The sequence below is a fragment of the Nyctibius grandis genome, chromosome 27, assembly GCF_013368605.1.
Source record: "Nyctibius grandis isolate bNycGra1 chromosome 27, bNycGra1.pri, whole genome shotgun sequence".
Lineage (NCBI taxonomy): Eukaryota > Metazoa > Chordata > Aves > Nyctibiiformes > Nyctibiidae > Nyctibius > Nyctibius grandis.
Genome location: NC_090684.1, coordinates 2,996,080 through 3,015,602, shown reverse-complemented (window position 1 = coordinate 3,015,602; position 19,523 = coordinate 2,996,080). Strand labels below are relative to the sequence as shown.

Below are 19,523 nucleotides of genomic sequence, written 5' to 3'. Positions count from 1 at the left end.
AGAGCTGTGACTATGCAAGAGCTCCTGGGAGCAGAAATGTCCCCCCTTATCATCCACGAACGTGGGAGCCCCGGGGGTCCCTCGGCCGTGTCCCCTCGGTGCACAGTGGTTTTCCAGCCCAGGACCTGGTTGAGGCTCCGTGCAAAACCCAGTGGTCCTGTTCCCGTGGCCCGCTCGGCTGCACAGCACCGCCGCAGCTCCCCTCCTTTCTCTTTATAAAGTGCCATCAGGATTTAAATTAAAGCTTATCAACCAGCAGGGAGTGAATGAACCCTGCATCGTGTTTTACGGTGCCATCTGCCAGGCTGGAGCAGAGACCCCAGCCCGGGGCTGGCTCCCTTCGGCAGGGATGGGGGGCAGCTGGAAGGTGGGGGACAGCCCTGGGGACAGGCTGGGGGGTGACACCCGCCGAGCCCCTGTGCCCTGCACCCCTGTTGCGCTTCGGCCGCATCGCTGCGAAGCTCCATCCCAAACACCCGCTCCTGAACAGGGGCCGTGGCGAGGGAAGGGCTTATTGAAATTATTAATTAGCTTTGTTTTTAAACACGAGCTGGGAGCAGCCTCCGCAGCAGAAGGAATCGTGATTAAACGCCAGCCCGCGGGTGCGCAGCGGAGCCCGCAGCGCTTTGGCTGCCAGATAAAGCCGTTATTGTTGTCATCGCGGCTCCGTCCCAGCCCTCCACCCGCCCCCGGCCGGGGCTCCCCCCACAAAACCCCCGCGCTCCGGCCGGGGCTCACTCGTGGCGGAGCCGCGGTGCCGAGAGGAGGAGGAGGAGGAGGAGGAGGAGGAGAGACAGCCAGAGAGAAACTTGTCTTGGGGATTAATAAGAGGCAGGAGGAGGGAGAGGTGCACCCAGGTAAGCTGTGGGCAGGTGCTGGCCCCCACGCTCTGCTCCTCCGTCCCAGGACGCTGCGCTGGTCCACGATGCTCCTGCCCTCGCCAGCCTCTCTTACATGCAAAGCAGCATCTGCTCTTCCTTTATTTTTTTCTCTCCTCTTGTTGGTTTTTCTGTTCTTCGGCAGCTGGAGTCTTTGTTCCTTCCCTTTTCTCTTGTTGCAAGAGTTTTTCTCGGCACGGGGCAGGGTGGGCTGGAGGCGGGGGAACTTGGGGCTGCAAACGCAGAAGAAAGTTCCTTGTGTAGTAGCATTGCAGCTGCTGCCTGGTGCTTTCTGTGGGGGCAAGTGAGGACCCCCTTGTGTCCCCCCCACCTTGTGCTCACAACCCCACGCACACTTGGCTCTGGCTCTGCAGCCAGGTACTGGGGGTACTGGGGGGGCTGCACAGCCCGAGCCATGCCCAGGGCAGTCCCCTGCCTTGGAAAGCAGGAGGGGAAGCGTGTGAGGAGGGGGAGAGGCTGAGAGGGGAGCAGACACCCCTGGAGCCAGGACTGCTACCAGGGAGCCTCCAGTAGCACTGCGTCACCGTGCCTTCCCTGCACCCAGCACCGGCTCCTGGGTGCCAGCTGGATCCGCAGAAGGGCTGGGGAAACAGGGGGGGCTGCGGGGTCCTGCTCCCATGGGAGGGGGGGCTGTGCGCAGCCCCTTGCCCCCGTGCCACAGTGGGGAGCCGGGAGCTTCCCTGCCCTGCGGAGGGGACCAGCATCGCGCTGCTTTGGGAGCGAGGTGGGAGAGAGCAGCCAAACAGCACCTCAGTGCTCCAGGCTGGTTTTCTGCCCCAAATGTAGGTGGTAAAGCCCTTCTCTTCTGCCCGGCAGGCAGAGCCGTGCCTGGATCACACAGACCATTCCCAGGGCGCATAACCCCACTTTCGCTGCCTCGATCACCGAGGTTTGAGCCAGCTCTGCGCCAGGCAGGCGGAGAGGTGCAGCCCCCTCCTCGCACCCCACGGTCCCATTTGTGTGGGTCCCGTTTGGGGACGGCTCTTTGTCTCTGCCCCAGCAGGGACAGGAGATGGTGAGAGGAAGCCACAGAGCAGTGATGTTCGCTGAAGTCCTGGGGAAAGGGTTTTGTTGCATGGAAGAGCCTCATCCCAAGCCTGCCCTTCCTCGCCTGTTGGAGAGTTTTAGGAAAAAACATCTAAAGGGCAGAAAGTGGAAATTCATCCCCTTGGCAGCTGAGCGCAAAGCACGTCGCACATGAGGGCTTGGAAACTTTCCTGGGAGCCTGCGATCGTGGGCCTGCCTTATGTGGTGCTCGGCTGACGGCGTCCCGTGAGCTGCCTCCCCGGGAGCACCCTTTCCTCGGCCAGCGTGGAGCAGAAATGCAGGGTGCTGGGTGTCCCCGTACCCCCGGGGAAGGGAGGGACGAGGGGGAGTGAGGGGCTGAGTGTTTTCACCTGGGAAGAGATAAAAGTGCAGCTGTGGGAGGTTTCCTCTGCCCTCGGGAAGAGGCTGGAGGGGAGGGATGAGGCGGCAGCAGCTGATAAGGCATCAGAGCAGCTTTCTTAGAGAAAGCAGAGCCGGGGGGACCGAGGTGAGGTACCTGCTTGGAGGGGAGCCGGGTGTGCGTGGGGGGTAGGATTGGGGCCGGGCTGCACTCACTTTGGCAACGTTTTCTTGCACGATTTGCTTTTGTGCGTGTCCAGCCAGTTCCACCGTGTGTGGCAGCGAGGTCTGTGTGCGGGCTGAGCCGGGAGCAGCCCTGGGAAGGGTCGGGACATGCAGCGAGGGAGGAGGAGGAGGGAGGAATTGCTGACATGAAGAAGGCAGCAGAAAGGTGTTTTCTGCCAGGGCTGCCTTCCCACGGACCCTGCTGCGGGAGGGAGCAGCGAAGGCGACAAGCCTTTCGCAATGAGTCTGGTGACGGTGGTAGAGTGAGGAAATGCTCCTGGCACGCAGAGGGACGCAGGAGCCGTGCGTTGCTGTCCCTGTATCTTCCAGTCCTCAGGCTGAGCCCAAAAGTGTTGCTTGAGAGCCTGGGAACGTGTCCGAGCTGCTCTCTGGTGGGGTCTCCCAAGACACCCACCCCTGCATGGACACAGCACTGTCCCAGCAAGGAGAACCACAGCGGGGCTGAGTCCCCACGGCTGCCTGGGCCATGTGCTGGCTCCATCCCCAGCCAAGCTGGCTGCCTGCGGCTCCGCTTCTCTCTGGGAAAGGGCGACGAGAGCGGGTTGTTGCATCAGGGCTCGGCTCCCCTGGGGACCCTGAGGACGCCTGGGTGACAGTGTGTCAGCCCTCCCCTCCGAGGACAGCCTTGCGCTGCATTTAGCCCCTTTCCACCATTCCCAGCTCTCCAGCACCGCTGGATAAAGCGCTCCCTGTTCTGGTTACAGCTGATCAGACCCAGGCTCTTGCAGAGGCACGAACGGGCTGTTGTGGTGGTTGGACACGGAGGGAAGCCAACGAGGGAGCTTTGCCGGCTCCTTTCATTTATTTTTAGTTTGCCCTCCTTGTTCTGCTCCAACGTGCACATTCCCAGGCTGGGTGGGGGCATTTTTCCAGCCTGGGGGCTGCAGGGATGGTGGGAATTGGGGGTCCTGGTGGGAAAGCTGTGAAGGGAGATAGCAGGGTTATGGGCAACGGGCTGGAAAGGATCCCTGGTCCAGCCGTCCAGGCTTTCCCCTCTCCTCCCAGAGTTAAAAGCTCCCTTCATCCCTCCCAGCCCCTCCACAGGAGCAGGGGTCCCAGACACATGCGTGACAGCTGTCTGGAGCCCGCTGCTGCTCTGCACGTCCAACTGCTGCAAGAGGAGGTGGGGAGGGCAGGAGGCACCCAAGGGAGAGCGCCGGGACTTCTGCCCATGACAAATCCCCCAGTGATCTTTACACAGCTCGCTCTTGCCCCGGAGGTTGTGATTTTTGCCTGCCCTTGTTGCTGGGCCAGCAGTGAGCACTGCTTGGGGGCTGGGGGTGAGTGAGATGCAGCGAAGATAAACCATTTGGAAAGCAAACACCAGTGGCATTTGGGCTGGAATTTCCAGCTGTTGCACCGAATATATGTCGATTTTAATGGGCTGACTGAGGGAGCAGCTGCCTCTTTCTGGGAGAAACCCTGGGCTGGCATCTGGTGGGTGCCTTGGTCTTGCACCCAGGCCAAGCTGGTCGGCCCAGCCCGCAGCTCAGGAGGTGTCAGAGCTGGTTTTGCCCATGAATCGAGCCTTTTCTCCGCACCAGGCGGTTGCTTTCCTGAATGCATTCATTGCTTCATGATTTAACTTTATTCCAGTTGCTTGGATTCCTTGTGGGATCTGAGCTGTCCTGTCCATCAGGGAGTGGTGAGAAAGGTTGAGTGGAAGCGTTTGCTGTGCCGTGGCTCTGGCCGATGGATTCAGCAGTGGGTGCTTGTGCAGAATCGGGGTGTGGGGTTTTGAAATCTGGCTTCTTGCATTCACGCCAGTAAATTCAACTGCATGAAACTGGATGGAGAACAGACTGCTGGCTGTGTCGGGTCCAGGGAGAGCTGGCTTTGAACCTTCCAGCGTGTTGGAGGCAATTGTAAAGCTTGTGGTGGCCTCAGGCTTGTTGCATCGCTGTTATTCTGGAGGCAGGGCTGTTGTGGGGACCGCTGGCTGTGAGCTGGGTTCCTGCAGATCGCCGTGGGGACATGGCAGCGGGTTGCAGGCGGTACAGCGGATAAAAGGGGCTGCATCTGCCTCCTGACACTTTCCTTCTGTGCTGACAAATGCCACACGATGCTGCCGCTCTCCAGCCTGAATTTCTGGCTCGTTGACTGTTATATGCCGGGTTCCTAAACATCTGCAGCATTAAAGCCTCGTGCAGAGGGGATGGCACAGGCTGCGTGGGGCCAGGTTGGTCCTGGAAGGGCTGAGAGCTCAGCCAGCTCCTGAGGCCAACGGGGTGACAGCTCTGCCCTGTCCCCACCCTCTCTGTGACATTGCCCGGGGTGGCTGCTGGGTGGCCTGAGCTGAGCATCTCCCTGTGAGTGGAGGGAGCCCAACGCCCAGATCGCAGCGTGTACTGGCTGGAATGTCGTGTCCCAGCTGCCTCCTCCCCTCTGCAATGGGCCAAACGCAGACCTCAGCCCCCGCCGCTCCCCCCGAGCGCTGTGGGTGTTAAAATCCAGGTCTGAGTTTTGGAGCGGAGACAAAAATCCCATGGAAAGGTCTGGGACAAGGTGGGGGGGAGAGCCACGTGCAGGGAGGGACGTGGCTGGGAAAGGAGCGCGGTGCAGCAGGGCCAGGGAGGGGACTGCACGTAGAGCAGCTCCCTGTCACAAATTTGTCCGTTCTCTGCAGCTGGCTGTTGGATCTGAACGCTTACAACACAGAAGCATGCACGTACATCCCCAAAGGGGACTTACTGCAGCACTGCTGAGCTGAATATCTGGCAGCATTCGGGCCCCGTTGCTCTTTCCCTGTTCCTCCCTTCCCCCAGCGAGATGCCAGAGCTCTGATTGAAACCAGCAGGCATGTGAGGCTTGTAGGGTTAAACAGAGCCAGATGGGAGCTGAGTGAGACAAAAAGGAAAGTAACAGGCTGGGCTTGGAGGGGGGGAGTGAGAACAGGATCTTTTCTTGGAGAAAGTCAATGACTTGGAGCCCCAGGAATGCGCGGGATGGCTTCAAAGGGAGCCGGGCTGGCGTGGCCCTGGGAGCAGTGGCCCATCGAGGGCCCCTAAGGGCATCCCTGGGTGGGAAGCTGTAGGCCAAAGGGGGTTGGCGTGGCAGGGGCTGCCCCAGCAGGGTTGGTCCGTGCTCCTTGCTGGTCGGGTGAGGGCTGGGGACATTTCCTCACTGCAGCCTGCGGGCAAGCGCGATGTGCCCGGCTCAGCCCTGCCTGTTTGCAGCTGGGCTGGCTGCGCCCGCGCTGCTGCGAGCTCCGCTCCGTCGTGTTGCATGAGAGCAACGAGCTGGGAGAGCCTGAGTTCTCTCCAGCATCAGCATCACCGAAGGCTTCTGCCCTGTGCTGCCATTCCAGCAGCACTGGCTCCCACAGCAGATGCTCTTTCTTCACCAGGAGATCCATCCTCCTCTGAGTCTCCTCATCTTCCTCCCTGTCTCATCTCACTTGATTCTCTTTCCCACCCTGCCGCTGCCGAGCTCCTCCATCTGCCTCGCCGTGCATCCAGCTCGGCTCTGTTCCTGCTGGGGTGACAAATGCCGCTGGGAAAAGCCTGGCAAGCACCCCGAGGTATCTGCCCAGGAAGCCCACAGCCTGGCCTGCTCCAGCTGGCTCCAGGGAGTGCTGGAGCATCTAAAGCACCTTCTGCACAGGGCTTTCTGGGGAGCTCGTCTGCAACAAGCTGGAGAGCTACCAGCGGCAGTCTTGCAGGGATGATTGCTTCTGTCCCAGGCAGCAGCAGGGAGGGCAGAGATGGGACAGGTATCCTTCATGGGCTTGGTAACAACCCAGAGAAGAGGGAGAGGTGGTACATGTAAGGTTGGGCTAGTGTCCAGGGGAAACTGGCTAGGGACAAGCAGAGACCTCACCTGATCACTTCAGATCTGCTGGGACTCTCCCCAAACAACCAGCCCAGCCCAGCACCCCGCCATGGGACTGGAGGCGATGGATCCGTTATTTGGGCAGCACAGGGAGCTGTACAGCCAAACACCCTCGGTATTGCCCACGTGTAATCTTGCAAATGCCCTTTTCATCACACAGGCTGTCCTGCATCAAAGCCTTGTCCCTGGAGTACAGGACCATCCATCTTTGCTGCCCCGCTAACTGCTGCTGGCTTCCTGATACTGCTGCTCAGCCAGTTTGCTACTGAATCATTGATTTTTTGGCTCAAGAGCAAAATTAAGCCTAATCCATGAAGGCCTCTGAAGGGGCAATCCATCCTTCGGGGAGAGGGCACAGCAGTGTTGGGACTCCCGGGGGGGCCCAGGCTTTGTGGGGTGGTGCTGGGGGTGATGTGCGAAAAAAACCCAAACCACATTAAAAAAGACCAACCCCCCCAATGGCATAAAGCTGAGCCAGAGAGAGGGGATCTCAGTGACTCATGCTCTAAGATAACTTCCAAGGGGAAGGAGAGAAAATAGCAGGTTACTGGCAGGGATGTGGGGTAAATCCCTGCCTGTCAGAGACTGGAGTGATGGGGGAGATGATGAGGTACCTAAATCAGGCTCTTCCTAACCCACCTCTTCTTGTTACCTTCCTCAGGGAAACATCTGGACCATGAAGGTGGCCTTCAGATTGCTACTCCCGCTTGTTCTTGTGCTGATCTCGGAGGTGAGCGGGCAGCGGAGGAAGCCTCCCCGGAAACCCACCCGCCCACCTCCCGAATTCATTGAGCCTGTAGAGCCCACAGAGCTGCCCCCACCCCTGCCGCCGGGTCCCCCCTCCGTCTTCCCTGACTGCCCCCGAGAATGCTACTGCCCCCCGGACTTCCCATCTGCCCTCTACTGTGACAGCCGCAACCTGCGGAAGGTCCCCGTCATCCCACCCCGCATCCACTACCTCTACCTCCAGAACAATTTCATTGACGACCTCCCCGAGGAGTCCTTCAGGAACGCCACAGGGCTGAAATGGGTCAACCTAGACAACAATCGCATCCGGAAAGTGGACAGGCGGGTCCTGGAGAAGCTGGAAAACCTCATCTTCCTCTACATGGAGAAGAACCAGCTCAAGGAGGTGCCTGCCTTCCTGCCACCCAACCTGGAGCAGCTGCGTCTGAGCAGGAACCAGATCTCCAAGATCCCTGCTGGGGTTTTCAACAAGCTGGAGAACCTGGTCCTCTTGGACCTGCACCACAACAAGCTAAGCGATGGGGTGTTCAACAAAAACACATTCAAGGGACTCAAGAACCTCATGCAGCTCAACCTTGCCCACAACATCCTGAGGAAAATGCCTCCTGGGGTGCCCAATGCCATCCACCAGCTCTTCCTGGACAGGAACAACATTGAGGACATCCCCAGTGACTACTTCAAGGAGTTCCCCAACCTGGCGTTCATCCGGCTCAACTACAACCAGATCTCTGACAAGGGGCTCCCCAAGAACTCCTTCAACCTCACCAACTTGCTGGTGTTGCATCTGGCCCACAACAAGCTCACCAACGTCCCTTTCATCAGCCCCAAGCTGGAGCACCTCTACCTAAATAACAACTCCATTGAAAGTGAGTTGCACTGGCCGGTCAGGAGGCTGCGGGAGGTCTGTTGGGGAGCAGACAGGCTTGGGGATGGCAAGTGATTCGTTGAAAAAGGGCATTTTTCACCCAGTTGGATGGAACCCTTCAAAGGGGGATGCAATGGTGAGATGAGCTGGGGGCTCTTTGTAGGTGAACAAGGCCCTAAGGGGGATGGATTTGCACGTGGGGAAGGATGGCCCAAAGATAAGGGTGGTAGGTGAGGGGCAGAGCTAAGCTCCCGCTGGTGCTGCAGGACTTTTCTTGTTCATTGTCATGGGCAACTCTTCTTTGGGGCCACCTGCCATCTAAATAGTTACTTCCTCAGCAGGGCTCAGAAATAGGGATATTTAAAAAGGAGAGTCTGTGCACATATTTCAAGAACAGATGCCAAATACGCAGTCAAGATGGTTAGAAATAACCCAGCTCAGCTCTCGAGCTGAGCCTCGCAGAGGAAGGAACAGGGAGAACAAGGCTGTGATGGAGGTTGCCTTGGCAAACCAACCCGGGGCAGTTTCACACCATTCCAGGCAAAGCGCTGCAGTCTCATGGGAGAGGTGCTGGCCTGGGAGATGTGTAAACACAGCTAGTGCATTCGAGAAGAAGGCAGAGACCCGTTCCTGGTCACCCTGGCTGTTTCTGCTATTAGGGGTCCATCAACCTGCTGTCCTTGCTATCCGCAGGGGAGCAAGAATGTGGCTCTCCTGCCAAAAACCCTCCATGTGCACCGAGAAAAGCGCGCTGGGCTCTTCTATTTCTGGCCGCAGTGGGGTGTGTGGGGGCTGTAGGACCCACCCAGGGCATTACTTGCCCTTGAAGCAGCCGCCGGGCAGGACGCTGGTCCCCACAAGCGGTGTGACACCACGCTGCGGTGTTCGCTGTGCTGTAACGGTGTATGGGCTTATATGCAAAAGCGATGTGCTGCCCAGGAGGGGCTGTAAAATCACAGCGCAGCTTTAGGGTGCCAGCTCATGCCCAAAAAGGGCACTGAACGAGAGCCAGGACGGGAGGAGCAGGAAAGCGCTAATGGTGGTGTGGGATGTGATGCCAGGGAGAGGGACAAAACCCTCACAAAGCCACATCCCTTCTCTCAGGGGGTCACCAGAGTCCAGGGAATAATGATGCAGTGATGAACGAATGCCTGTTAATCTGCATTTTATTTAAACCACACCAAACTGGAGCCAAGGAAGACCTGGGGGCGAAGGCGGTGACTGGTACACGTGCTGGTACCCAGGTCCTGCTGGGGCTTTCCATTGAGAGATGCTGCCTGGCCGTGCACATCATGTCCCAGCTTTTCCTTTTGCCTCTTTTACCCAGCTTTTGTAACATTTCAGTCCCTGGAGTTGGGTAATGACATAAAAATCCCTGGGTTTGTTTTCTGTAACGCAGGCCCTGGGATGGGGAGATAAGTGTGGAAATGCAGAAGCGAGCAACAAGCCGGTTATCGACGTTACCTTCGGTGTAACGGTGCTGGAGCGAGTTTCCTTGATGTTTTTTTGAAGGCTTAGGGCTGGCTCGGCAGGTTTCGCGTTTGAAGCGATCCCTTCTCTCTCTCTCGAATGACGCTGCATCCCTCACCGTGCTTTGCCTCAACGTGACCTACTTAATTTCTGAACAAAAGCAGGAGTTTCCTCTCGCTGGGGCTGCGCTGTCTCCTGGGAGCGGCTGGGGATGCTCCCCCTCGGTAGCAAAGCAGCCCCGTTTTGGGGTTCAGCCCTGGGGGGACGGGGACAGGCAGGCAGGAAGGGGGGGGTCTCTAGCACCCCCTCTGCCTTCCCTTCCCTCTAACCTGCGCCCCGCTTTTCCTCTCCTCCCTGCAGAAATCAACGGGACGCAGATCTGCCCCACCTCGCTCGTGTCCATCCACGACTTCTCCCCCTCCGACCTGGACAGCGTGCCCCGGCTCCGGTACCTGCGGCTGGACGGGAACCTCCTGAAGCCCCCCATCCCCTTGGACCTGATGATGTGTTTCCGTCTCCTGCAGTCCGTGGTTTTCTAGCCCTGCCCGGCAGTGCTCCTCTCCCAGGACTTGGCTTTGCACAGAGACTCGATCCCTGTCGGTGTTTGACACGTGGGACCCTCTTTGCCTCCCTTTCCCCCTGCTCACCCCCCACCTCCGTCCCTCTCACGTCTCCCCCTTTCCTCCCCTGCAGTGGCCGTGGATGTGCGTGGCATGTGCATCCTTGGGGACCACTGTCTGCAGGACAGCACCGCGTTGCAGCAGCCCTCCCAGGTCGCAGCATCAGCCCGCTGCCACGCTTGCCCCCATTCCCTCCCTGCCCGTGGGCTCTGCTTTCTCTGCCCTCACCCCAGGCCAGCCCTGGAGCTGGCTCTGTCTCTCCCCTTCCACCTGGCAGAGTTTCAGGAGATTGGATTTGGTTCTAGCCAAAACCATCTCCGGATGGAGCTGACGAGAGAGCCCAGGGGCCACCTTGCTGTAGGACTTGGCTTGTCTCACTGCTCCGGGTGGCTGCACCCAGAGAGCCAACGGGGGTAAAGTCCCCCGTGACGGCGGTGGAGCAGGGATGTCCCGGGCTGGTGTGCCAAGGGTGCTGGTGGCCACCCTGCAGCCCTGGGGCTCAGGGTGATGCCAGCCTGGCATATGGGTGGTGGGTGGCCAGGGGAGCAGGATGGGTGTAGGGCAGGGTGCTGGATCTGGTGCTGGCCGGCAGGACCGGCAACAACACCTCGTGGCCAGAGCCACGTCCCAGGGACACGGCGAGGGACATGCTCGTCCTGCCCGGGCCCTCCTGGGGGGCTTTGGCTTTGGCTCCGCGTTGCTCCAGGGGCCGAGGGGCTCATTCCCTAGCGGCGGGGTGAATTGGGGAGGGTGCCCGGCCCCCGCAGCCGGAGCTGGGCTCTCCTGCACCCTGCGTGGGCTGCACCTTCCCCGCAGCGATACCCCACGCACCCTCCTTCGCACCACCAGCCTCCTCCCTCAGCCCCCACCCCGGCTTTCGTCCCTCCCAGGCTCCCCCAGAAGCACCAGCCCCCGGTGCCGCAGCCCCCTCCCAGCACCCTGCGTCCCCCCGCCCCGTGCTGCGGGGCTCAGCGCTGGGCTGACCCTGAGACCCTCTGCCCTCCTGCCTCGACTCCCATCCCCTGGAAGTGTTACTCTCTGTTGCCTTCTTGAAGCAAACACACATGACTGGTTTTGTCTTTTTTTTTTGCTGTTTTTAGGAAAAAAAAAAAAAAGGAAAGAAAAATAATAGGGAAGAATTACTCTTTTGGAAGATCTATTTTTTATTCCCCCTTCTCCCTGTTCTCAAATGTATCGCTTCCCTCTTTGATAGCTGTACCTGCATATATAGGGTGTCCGGGTTTAGGGGGGTCTATTCTCTTTTTTTCTTCCTGATTCTCAGGATTTCGATTTAAGGCCGAGCATTAGAGGGCAAAAAAAAAAATCCAACTGAAACAAGCATTAAACCAAAGAAACCGGCCGTTACCTCCTTTGTGTTCAGCCACCAAAACTGACCCTTCTCCAAGACGGGCACCATGTCCCGCTCCCCGGGGATGGCACAGGGATGCTCCCCGCAGCCTGGGGACACGCCAGCGACCCCGCGAGCTGGGTGCTCCCCCCTTCCCAGCGCTGGGGGGATCATTAAACCCCCCGCGCTCATCCAGGCTTGTTTTCTGGTGATAAAAGTCTCTTCCCCAAATCTTCCTCCAGTGGGCTTGATTGGGTTCGACAGGTTTCAACCTTAAACCCGGAGACCCTATGTATATATTTATATATAATGTGTATATATACTGGTAGACTGTACAGATATATCTAGAGACATATGTAGTTCTCGACTGATTTCAACTTAATGGTATTTTCACTCCTACTCTCCTCAGCAGTGAAAATAAAATGATTCACAAGGGACCCAGCGCCATGGTCGGACCTGCCTCCTTCCCATCCATCCCCGTCTTCCTCACTGCGCGGGAGCTGCTGCTTCATTCAGGACCAGATTTCCCCCGTTGGGGCCAACCTTCCCGAACGCTGGAGCTCGGTTGGGAGCCCCACGAAGGGGGAGACCCCGGGGGTCCCCGCAGCAGGAGGCTGGTGGGTTTGGGGGTGGTTTGTGGTGTGCCCTCTCTTGAGCCGATGCTGGGTTGGACTTGCACGCCTGCAGAGCAGCAGTGGGCACGCTTGTGGGGTGTATGCCTGTCTTAACGAGCACCTCTGCTAATTAAAGAGAGCCTGACCTCGGCTGCAGCTCCCAGGGCCGTGGCTGCAGCTGATGGGTGTTATCGTCCCCGCGAGCCAGCTGGGAGAAGCCGATGGCTGCACATTGGGGTGGGGTGTGTGAGCTTGGGCTGAGCTGCCCCCACGTCACCTTCGTGCCCCCAGGGAAGCTGGACAAACGTCCCCAGGGTGAGTTTGCCCCGGTGGAGCAGCACAGAGGAGCATCAGGGCATGCACAGGGGCAGCTGAGGGGGAGCATCTCTCCCACCGCCAGCACTGAGCCCGGGTCCATCCCCAGGGCTGCAGCCCCGCAGGGCACACGCGTGGTTTCCCCACGAGCAGAACGGGTGTAGGCAGCGACTTAATCCTTCTGCCCATGGCTGCAGCTTCAAAAAAAAATCTCCTCTCGCTGCTGCTCTCCCCACGTGAATCATGAGCGGAGAGGGAGGGTGGCCGTGGGCGGGGGTGCGAACGCATGGGCTGCGGCGCGGGGCTGCTCACGGGAGCTGGCAGGAGGGGGATGCGTGTGCGCGGAGCGGGCGCAGGCACCCGGCTCCCCTTGTGCTTTTGTGCTGGGGAAGAAAATCTCCCTATTTTGTGATCGGGGCGTGAATCATGTGCTCCCGGGAGCGTGTTCACCCACTGCCTCACCGGGCAAGTCAGCCCCGGCTCCTGGAGGAGCTGAGCACCGCGAAAGCAGGGGGGGCTTGTTTCTTCTCTCTGCAAACAGTCGCTGTGCCACCTTGGGAGGGGGACCTGGGCCATCGGCGTGGGAAGCCCTCACCATGTGTGTCATGGGGTCAGGGGGAAGGCTGGAAACCCCTCGTTAGTGGGGGCTGAATGGGGCTGCTGGGGTGAGCATCAACGGGGGCTCCTCAGCATGGCGGGGGCTGATCTTCACGGCGCTGGGGAGGGGGCCGTGGGCTGGATATAGCGAGAGGCAGTTTGGAGCAGGGTGAGTTACTGCTCAAGCCAAGCCCCCCTGCAGCTGGGGACGCCCCCCAGCCCACTCGTGGGTGCCTGAGCAGGGCCCTCCCCTGCCATAAGGGTCTGCACCGACCCTCTGGGCGATGCCACGCACGCAGGCATCGCTGCAGCTGCTGAGGTGCCGCTGCCTCTGGGGACAGGGGAAGAAGGGGGCACAAGGATGGACACACGATCTCCCCCTGAGGTAGGGCAGAAGGTGCCATCCAGCCAGGTCCCCCCCAGCACCAAAGCCCCCGCTCCCCAGGCTGGGGGGGACTCGGCAGCAGACCCTGACCAAGCACCCGCAGCCCCTCCAAGGAGCAGAGGCATGGGGGCAGCCGTAATGCCCCCCCAGCTGCCACATCGCCTCCTTCACGGTGGCTGCCAAGCTGCCTAATGAGGGGCTTAACGAAGATTAGCGGCGGCCCTTTGCTCCAGCCCCCCCAGGATGCCGTGGGCTGGAGGCGAGGGGGCTGCGGGTGCGTGGCCAAGGCTGGTGGGGTGCTGCCGGGGTGTCCCTGCCTGCCCAGCAAGCAGCGGCAGATGGGTGCGACGTCTCGGGTGGGCGAGCGCGGGGGCTGCGATCTGCCTGCAAGAGAGAAGAACATTTTCACGGCAGTGGGCGGCTGTGTGTGCGCAAGGCTGCCCGGCGCTGCCAGGAGCCCGGGGGGCTGCCGCGCACACCCTGCCCGTCCTGGGGTGTCCCAGCCCCACAGGACACACCCCTGGCAATGACACCCCCTCCCAGAGCATGAAACAGGGTCATGGTCCCCCGAGTTGAGCCCTACATGGGGGGGATCAAGCAGCCCCCCTGCCCCAGAGCATGTAGGTGCATACAGGGGAAGATGGGGGATGTCTCCCATCCTACCCCGGTGGGGGAGCAGTGCTGCCCCTCCCCACATCCATGCCTGCTCCCCCTTCCAAAACCACCCCCCGTGTTTCCAAAACGGAGGGGTGAATGGTGCCAAATTGGGGTGGACAAACTGAATATCCCCAGCCTGGGCTGCTGGGGTGGGCTTGTGCAGACCCCCAAACCCTGGGGAGCGGTGGGTCCCCCCACACCCTCCCCGGGGCTGGGATGCTCACTGGGCCCCAAGGTCCCACCAGTTCAAACCCTGATCAGCAAGGGGGGGTGATCTCTGGCTCAGAAATTGCTCTCTGGCTTGGCAGGACATGGGCAGGTTGGGGCAGGGATGGAGCTAGCTCTGTCCCCTCTGCCCAGGGCTGTGTGTCCTCACCATCCATGGGGCCAACGGGGCAGGGAGCACAGCACAGTCCCATCTCGTCCCCTCCAGCCCCAGACACTAGCCTGGGCTGTTGGAGGACAGCCACCATTGGGGCTGGCTCACCCCTGGGGACAATGTAAAGTCCCAGTGGGGGGCTGCTGGCTTGATTGGCCGCATACTGCCTCTCCCCTCGGCAGCAGTCGTGCCAGGCCCCTCGGTGCAGCCCCCCCGCCTCCTCTCCACGCATTAAAAGCCTGGCAGCCCTTCCCTGACCAGTGCACCAGCCCACGGGAGCAGAACGGGGCTCTCCCACACCAAGGAGGAAGGGAAAGGGGGTACGTCCATGCTGTCTTCTTTCTGCTCCTCCAGTGCCAAGCACAGCCCTGATGGGCTGGGGTGAGCTGCAGGGCTGGGGGGGTCGGGGGCTGGCGATGGGGTGAGCTGCAGGGCTGGGGGGGTCAGGGGCTGGCGATGGGGTGAGCTGCAGGGCTGGGGGGGTCAGGGGCTGGCGATGGGGTGAGCTGCAGGGCTGGGGGGGTTGGGGGCTGGTGATGCGTGCGGGGGGCTCGCTGCATGTGTAAAGGTTTGATCTGTGGGAAACAGGCAGAAATCAGGGAGCAGCATCCTCAGCCCGGGGTGCAAAAACTCTGGGCTGGGTGGTTGCTTTTGCATTTGGTTTGGGAGAGAAGCGTGGGAGGCTGCTGGGTGCTGGGCCCCTCCGCCTGCTCTGCCGTGGGTGCGCACGGGGGTGTGCAGCCCGGGGGGTGGGCGATGCTGCAGCGCAGGGTGTGCGGTGGGTGCTGGGGCCAGGCTCAGGTGGGAGCTCCCTTTGGGAAAGGACCGCAATGGTTTGGGTGGGGGGTGGCCAGGCGCACCCTGCCCAGGCTGCAGAGCGGGGGGTGTCCCCCTGCAGGCAGCCCCTGGGCACAGGGTCGAGTCACAGGGACCCTGTGGCCTCTAGTCCCCCACGCTGGCTTGCCCGCGATGCTGGAGGCTGAGAAACAGCAGCCCAGGCTTTAGACCTGGCTTTAGGAGCTGGGGGAACGGAGTGCCGGGACTCCTGGGGTCGTTTCTGCTTGGCTGATGGGTTTATTGGGCCAGTGACCAGCTTCACCCACTGCCTCGAGGGACCAGAGCAGGACCCCAGTCCCCTCATCACCTCCCGACCCCGTCACCGTGTCCTCGAGGCTGGGAAAGCCGGGAGGCGAGGGCAGTCCAGCGCGGCGGCGGGGCCTCTCCTGCACAGCCGCCCAGCCAAGCGTGAAATGGGCTGAAAAGGGATGGTGCAATGGTCCCGGGGCTGGGGCCGGGGGCCATTTGTCCCCTGCAGTGGCCACAGTCCCCACCGTGGCTGCAGAGCGGGGCTGCAGTCCCGGTTCTGCCTCCCCATCCCTCTTTGCTCTCACCGCTTTGCAACCGTTTCAGGGCACCCGGCCCCATCCTGCCCTGTGCTGCCGGCCCTCTCGGAGCCCTGTGCCCCCCAGGACCGTGGTCCCCAGCGCTGCCCTCGGAGCAGTGACCTCAGCCGGGTGCAGGATGCGGACCCTGGCCTGGCTGAGCATGGCCAGCCTGTGTCTGGGGGCAGCCTGGGCTGTCCCAGCCAAGGAGGAGACGAGGAGGGAGGAGAAGCCAAAAGCTGACCTTGCACTCTATGAAAACATGGACCTGGACAACTACGACCTGACGTTGGACAACTATGGTGAGATCCTTGACCTGAGCAACTACGAGGAGCTCTACGACTATGGTGACCTTGCTCCGAAGGTGAGGGGGACGCAGGAGAGCACCCGGCATGGGGGGCAGCTCTTCCCTGGGGGCATCCTGAGAAAGGGGCTCGGTCCGAGGGATGGATGGGGCACAGCTGGAAACCAGCCTCTTGCACAAGCCTACGAGCCCTGATGGCTCTTCCACCACTCTCGCTGATGGCAGGAAAGGCTTTACCTGACCCCAGCCTCCTCCTGCTTCCTTGTCCCCTGCCATCGCTGCAGGAAGCCAGGACCTGAGGCTTCCTGCATCCCTCTGGGCAAAGAGGGAGGGGGGTTCCTGAAACCCTGAGGCAGGAGAGCTCTTCAAGGAGGAGCTCACTTCCCATTAAGCCCTCCCCAGCACCCGTGACCCCTTGACCGGTGCCTGCGGCGCTGGAGGGGGCGCGGAGGGGCACTCACTCGGTCACCCCAGGCTGTGTTTGCAGATCGAGGTTGGCACCCTGGCTCCTCGCCCCAAGAACCCCGCGGCTCTCCCAAACCTGCCCACCACGGCTGAAACCCCGAAGCTGCAGCCCCCGAGCACCGCCGGCCCCGTCCACCCAGCACCCGTCCCCGCGCAGGGTGAGTGCGGAGCCCTGGGCGCAGCACAAGGGTGCAGGCAGCGGGGTTTGGTTCCCACGGGGGTGGCAGGGCCGGTGCTCTGGAGAAAAGGGAGCAAATCCTTGTGCCACCAGCAGACAGCAGCAGTTATTTGCTCTGCCCGTGCAGCGAGGAGACGGGGGGTTAGGGGTGCGTCTTATCGCACAGCAGGCAGGAGGGCTGCGGCGAGACGTTTCTGGGAAACAAGAGCTCCAGCAAAGCAGCAACATTTTAATGAGCAGAGGCATTGCGACAGTCGGACAGAGTAGCAATTAGATTAGTGACAATTAAAATCCTGTAGCGAGGGATAAATATCTTTATTCATTTTCTGTCACTCTGGACTGGGACAAATTAAGTAGGAGGCGAAGGGAAATTGTTGCCTTGCTGCTTTGAACTCCCCCACTAATGGATGCTGGGTCTCGCGGGCGCTGGGGGAGAGGAGAGGGAGCATGGGGGGGGGACACGGCTTTACCCCTCCTGCTGCCCCTGCCCGGCTTGCCAGGACCCTCATGCAGCCGAGACAGATGTTTTGCTCGATGCAAAACTGTTTTCTTTTGTTACGTTTCTTTCTGTGGAAAAAAAATAAGGGGCCGAGTGAGCCCTGGGTGTAAGGCTGCTGTGTTTGGCAGCCTCACGTCTCCCCCTTCCTGTGGGAGGTATTTGGCCCTGAGCAGTTTCATTTATTAGCAGCTCTTTTGGCTGGGAGTTTCTGTCCCTTCCCTGGGCTGTTTCGCTGATGAAGGTGCTGGGGCTGTGACAGCTCTGGGTGCTAAAGACTTCGTGTACCCACGGTGTGGGCAGGGGTGGGCAGGTCCTCCCATCTCCCTGCATGCTGGGGTGCTTCGGCGGGGGGACAGGGAAGCTGTGCCGTGCCATGCTGTGCTATGCCATGCCATGCCATGCTGTGCTATGCCATGCCATGCCACGGGCTGCCTCTGCGCCCCAGCCCTGCCCAGCTGCCTGCTCTGCCTGTGCATCGGCACCTCCGTCTACTGTGACGACGCCGACCTGGAGCACGTCCCGCTGCTGCCACCTGAGACCACCTACCTCTACGCCCGCTTCAACCGCATCAGCGCCATCCGGGCCAGCGATTTCACAGGGCTGAGTACGTCAGGGCAAGGGAAGGGCCAGGCTTTGCAGTGGGGCACAGGGAGAATAAGCGGTTCTGCGTGGGGCCTTGTTCATCTCCTCCCTCCTCTCCCACCAGAGAAGCTGAAGCGAATAGACCTGACCAGCAATTTCATCTCCCGGGCGGACGCGGACGCCTTCCGCCTGCTCCCCAGCCTGCAGGAGCTCATCCTGCCCGAGAACAGGCTCACGGAGCTGCCCGAGCTGCCCCGCAGCATCGTCCGCCTCGATGCCCGTCTCAACAGGATCCCCAGCACCGGCCTCCGGCCCGAAGCTTTCCGGGTGGGTGCTGGGGCTGCCAGTCCAGTGGGTGAATCCAGGCTGGTTTTAGCCCAAACCTGCCGTGCCAAGGGGTAACGGGGTGGTGCAGAGGGCCGGAGCAGGGCTGGGAGCAGGGAGGTTCGTCTCGCCCCTCTTCCCACAGGACCTGGAGCAGCTGCAGTTTCTCCATCTCTCCGATAACCAGCTGGACCGTATCCCGGCGCCCCTGCCCCAGAGCCTGCGCTCCCTGCACCTCCAGGTGAGGCCAGCCTGGACCCACGCTTGGCTCTACATGAGTCTAGACTACCTGGACTAGTCTACCTAGTCCAGGCTCTACCTCTACCTCTAGTCTACCTCTAGAGCCCACCACCACCTCCTCCTCCCCCTCCTCTTCCTCCTCCTCCCCAGCCCTTTGACTCTCATTTTGCCCTTTCCTTCCCTGGCCAGAACAACAACATCCAGACCATGCATGAGGACACGTTCTGCGACAGCCAAGACCACAGCCAGATCCGCAGGGCGCTGGAGGACATCCGCCTCGACGGCAACCCCATCAACCTCAGCCTCTTCCCCAACGCCTATTTCTGCCTGCCCCGCCTGCCCACGGGCCACTTCTTCTGAGCCCCACGGCCCCAATGCTGGGTAACAAGGGTGAGCGTTCCTGGAACCACCATGCCCCCACCCCAGACCCCCTCAGACCCTGCTGCCCCATGGAAAACGAATGCATTTAACCCTGGTGGGAGCTGAGCCTCTGTGTAGGGATGAACTCAGTTCTGGGGCAATCAGAGCAGGGGATGGGCAGCTCTAATAAAATGAAGACTTTAAAAATGCATTCAGTGTCTTGTTCTCAAGAGCGAGTGCAGTGGAAAGCCCTCGCCCAGCCCCAGCCCAGCAGCTGCTTTGTGAACGTGCTGGTTTGCAAAGACAGGGACTTCCCTGTGTCCCACTTCTTCCCCAGGGCAACTGGGGTCCTCCACAACCTCACCCCAGACCCGCTGCTGTCCCGTGGCCGCTGCTCTGCGGGGACCCTGACCCCCACTGGGACTGGGAGCCCTGGCACCACATAGGGTCTCCAGGGTGAGCTCTGCCCGGATGGGGGGTGTCCCCGGGTTTGGGTCTGCTTCAGCTGCAGAGAAAGCCAGGAGCAGCACCGGAGCCTGCGTAGCAAACGGCCCCGGGTCCAGCAGGAGAGAGTCACTTGGAGGCAGTTAAATTATCTTGTATCATCCCAGCTTTCAACACCTGACAAGAGCTGCCCAGTGGTGAGATATTTTAAATATAATGTATTCATCCGCTATATTTTTATACACATGTAACAAACACGCGTACCGTGAGAGGGATGACACATCCCCGGAGAATCCAAAATCCTGAACTGAAACCACTGAGCTCAGCCCACATCCTCCAGGCCCGGGGAGGCAAACTGAGGCGGCTGGAGGAAACCTCGCAAGCAG

At 60.6% G+C, this 19,523-nt stretch overlaps 2 protein-coding genes across 2 annotated transcripts; both read left to right on the top strand.

The window, feature by feature from the left end:
- Positions 1–590: 590 nt before the first annotated feature.
- PRELP (proline and arginine rich end leucine rich repeat protein) lies at positions 591–11,854 on the top strand. The gene is made up of 3 exons (XM_068419246.1): positions 591–857; positions 7,024–7,975; positions 9,805–11,854. Exons 2-3 carry the CDS (start codon positions 7,039–7,041, stop codon positions 9,981–9,983), a joined length of 1,116 nt encoding a protein of 371 aa, XP_068275347.1. The 5' UTR covers positions 591–857; positions 7,024–7,038; the 3' UTR covers positions 9,984–11,854.
- A 4,026-nt stretch (positions 11,855–15,880) lies between these two features.
- Positions 15,881–18,693, top strand: OPTC (opticin). Its single transcript, XM_068419448.1, has 6 exons — positions 15,881–16,105; positions 16,533–16,668; positions 17,633–17,791; positions 17,894–18,096; positions 18,239–18,334; positions 18,523–18,693. The coding sequence occupies exons 1-6, from the start codon at positions 15,881–15,883 to the stop codon at positions 18,691–18,693; spliced, it is 990 nt and encodes a 329-aa protein (XP_068275549.1).
- The last annotated feature ends 830 nt before the right edge of the window (positions 18,694–19,523 follow it).

Excerpts from the sequence above, each read along its gene's own strand:
- PRELP (XM_068419246.1), top strand. The coding sequence starts at position 7,039 with ATGAAGGTGGCCTTCAGATTGCTACTCCCGCTTGTTCTTGTGCTGATC. Across the intron at positions 7,976-9,804 it reads AAATAACAACTCCATTGAAA|AAATCAACGGGACGCAGATC; the intron begins GTGAGTTGCACT and ends TCCTCCCTGCAG.
- OPTC (XM_068419448.1), top strand. The coding sequence starts at position 15,881 with ATGCGGACCCTGGCCTGGCTGAGCATGGCCAGCCTGTGTCTGGGGGCA. Across the intron at positions 16,106-16,532 it reads ATGGTGACCTTGCTCCGAAG|ATCGAGGTTGGCACCCTGGC; the intron begins GTGAGGGGGACG and ends CTGTGTTTGCAG. Across the intron at positions 17,792-17,893 it reads CAGCGATTTCACAGGGCTGA|AGAAGCTGAAGCGAATAGAC; the intron begins GTACGTCAGGGC and ends CTCTCCCACCAG.